The following is a 3,179-nucleotide window of genomic DNA, read 5'->3' on the forward strand; positions in this document are numbered from 1 at the left end:
GATTAAGTGTATGTTTCTTTGTTCCGTTTAATGAGGGAAAATATATTGATATATTGGTAAATCACCCCAAAAATAACACAATTCACTTTTCAGAGGCATGTTACTGTTTTGTCTATGGCTTGCAAGAAAATAGCTTCATGCATTTCTATGGAGCATTTTAGGCATTTAATCACAGCCTGAAGGTAAAATCAAACTATGCCAAGTCTAATGTGAAGGTCACTAAGTTGATTCCAGCCCTCTATGTTGGAGGGGCGGGCGGTTTTAGGAGGGGGAGGTGAGGTTTACAACCCTCTGCTTTCCAGCTAAAGTCTCCGGGGAGTATCGAACTACCACGTCTGCAGCGGTGAGAGAGGGGAAGAGGAGAGGGGATCAAAATAAGCTGACGAGAGGGTGGAGAAGACAGGACAGCGAGGAGTAAAGACTGCCTCACGAAAACAAAGTCGGCTGCAACATCTGGAGCAAAGCGCAAGCTCAATTTGGACATAAAATACGCACAGGCTGCAGCTCCCGAGCCCCTCCTTCAGACTTCCTGCTCCCGAGAACGTCTGATAATTTGGTTAAGCTTCCCCAAAACGCAAGAAAAATGCACAGACTGGACAAATACCTCTCGTGGTTTAGGTAACTTAAGTGATACGTTGTGAAGACACACATCTTCTGGAAACGCGTTTTGAGCTTTGCGCAAAGTCTATCGTGGTCACGCCGTTTTCGTTTATGGGACACGTTTTTCACAATGTTTTGACAAATAGCAAAGTGAATATTGCGCAAACTGTTACAGGAAGATCTGTGCGTTTTTGATTAGTTTTTTTTGGAGAGACGAGTGATGGCGCCAGAGCTCAAATCGCTTATCCGACTGCTGCTGCTTGCGGTGGCGTGGGAGCTGAGCGCACAGGGAGCGACGGAGCGACAAGTCAATCCACAGGTGAGGAGTACAGGCAACGGTGGACAAAACGTCCTTAATATAGAGGGGTAAAGCTATACAGAATTATAGTTAGATAAATGAATCCAAAATCCAATTAAGTTAGATACATGAATCCAGAATGAAGGACTGAAGCCAGACAAAGAAATCCAGAGTTTGGGAATAACGTCAGCTCAATAGTCCAAAATCAAGGTAGGCCTATAGATTTAGATAAATAAATACTGAGTTTAGGGATGAAGTCAGATAAAAATAATACTGGGGTTGGGAACAAAGTCAGATAAATAAATCCAGTTTCAAGGAATAAAGTATGATACATAAATCCATAGTTCGGGAACAGAGTCATATGAATACATTAAGAATCAATCTAAGTCAGATAAATAATTACAGAGTTTAGGGAAATAGAAAAAAAATGACTAGAGCTATAAAACCAGCTACTTAAAAAAATAGATCAAAAATAGGTAAAACCTGATAAATAAATCAAAAGATGTGGAAGAAAGATTTAGTAAGGAATCTAAAAAAAGCAAATAAATATACATTATATTTCTGTTACTGACTTTTTTTCTCTCTTATATAGATCATTTAAATGTATTTTATATTATTTGTGGATTCTATTACAGATCTGTTTATATTTAAACATTGTCTGATTTTACTATGTCTATACTATCATTATTATTACATTTTTGTATCTATCTATCTATCTATCTATCTATCTATCTATCTATCTATCTATCTATCTATCTATCTATCTACCTCTCTCTCTCTCTATCTATCTATTTATCTACCTACCTATCTATACAGTAAGTGTTCAGTTAGAAAATTTTTATTAAATGATGAGTGACTGGGAAATCCTAATCTAAATCCCATATTTTCTGAATGGAAAAACACTAATTTGATTTGACAAGCCTGCACATAATATATATACACCGGTTTTGTTTATGACTGGCGTTTAGCCTTTGTTTAAACTCAGAATGTTATAGTCATTTCAACAGTTGCCTGTAGTTGGCGCAGGGATATGGGAAGGGCTGTGACCCTGGGTTAGAGGAAGCAGCCCATAATGATGATAGCGCTCGTGAAAACACTGAGAAATGCTGAGAGGGCAAAAAAAAGGAGGGCTTGAGGGAAAAAAGCAAATGAGGAGAAATGCATGAGTTTGTATTGTGGTTGGGGCAGAGACATTTTCTGTGGGGATGGAGGGGGGATTGATAGCTGTGGGTACAGTTATATCAGAGGGCTGGGGAGATGTAATTGTTGACATCTGTCCTGAGTTATGGCTCAGCGGACTGGGGGGAGGTGCGTTTCACAATCTGAGAGGTTCTGCAGCATCTCGGCCATGGTCAGCTGAGGAAAAACAACTCCTTGAACTCTGGTTCTGAACATTAAAGACTTCCAATAGCCCACTGAGCTGAGGCACCAGCTAAGTGTTATAGATCAGGGACTTTTAGAGACTGTTCCTCTTCTTTTCTGTTCTGCCCTTTTAACTCTAATTTGTTCTGTCTGCGGTATCAATCACCCTCACATGCCAAAGCTAGTGAAGCATTAGGAAGTTCTGTTCATGTTGCAGGAATAGACATTGTTATGTTACCCCTACACACCTGCTTCCTTATGTATCACCAGTATGTGTGTGTGTGTGTGTGTGTGTGTGTGTGTGTGTGTGTGTGTGTGTGTGTGTGTGTGTGTGTGTGTGTGTGGGATCTAACAATTTGTACTGGACGGTCTTTTATGTAAGCTTGAATAGACCAGTGTACAACTTTTCGTAGTTTCCTCCGGTCGGTTAAATTCACTTTTCGTAATAAACTACGGTCAATAATATGTTCTTTCCCAAAACCACTTCGCAGTAAAAGATTTTGTTGATTGACTGAAAACTAACAATCGTGTAGATTATAAGATAAACGTAGGGACCATATCGGTGGATCGAATTAATTACGATGAAATCTTTTGTTCTGTAATCATAATGAGTCTTTCTATAAAGACACATTATGTAAAAAAAAAAAAAAAAAAAAAAAAAAAAAAAAAAAAAAAAAAAAAAGAATTAACTAAGCATTAACCTTGTACTTCCGGATGGTAACAGTGCCAAACCTTGATAATGACTACCTTGGTTGGGAAAATTGTAGTAGTCTTGTATAATCATTGAAACCTCAACTACAACAGATCATTAATTTGTACTTAGAAATTTTCTATCTGGAAATCCGGAGGAAACGAGGGGAAACTCGAAAAGTTTGTGTGACGTGTGTGTGGTCTGTGTGTGTGTGTGTGTGTGTGTTGT

At 38.8% G+C, this 3,179-nt stretch overlaps 1 protein-coding gene across 1 annotated transcript in view; it reads left to right on the forward strand.

The window, feature by feature from the left end:
- The first annotated feature begins 299 nt into the window (after nucleotides 1-299).
- Nucleotides 300-3,179, forward strand: part of mmp14b (matrix metallopeptidase 14b (membrane-inserted)) — a 12,186-nt gene continuing 9,306 nt past the window's right edge. Inside the window, exon 1 of the mRNA XM_010784090.1 lies at nucleotides 300-919. Coding sequence (XP_010782392.1) covers nucleotides 821-919 — 99 coding nt within the window. The 5' untranslated portion in view covers nucleotides 300-820. The remainder of the gene's footprint in view (nucleotides 920-3,179) is intronic.

The sequence above is a fragment of the Notothenia coriiceps genome, unplaced genomic scaffold (genome assembly GCF_000735185.1).
Source record: "Notothenia coriiceps isolate Sejong01 unplaced genomic scaffold, NC01 NC01_scaffold00026101, whole genome shotgun sequence".
Taxonomy (NCBI): domain Eukaryota; kingdom Metazoa; phylum Chordata; class Actinopteri; order Perciformes; family Nototheniidae; genus Notothenia; species Notothenia coriiceps.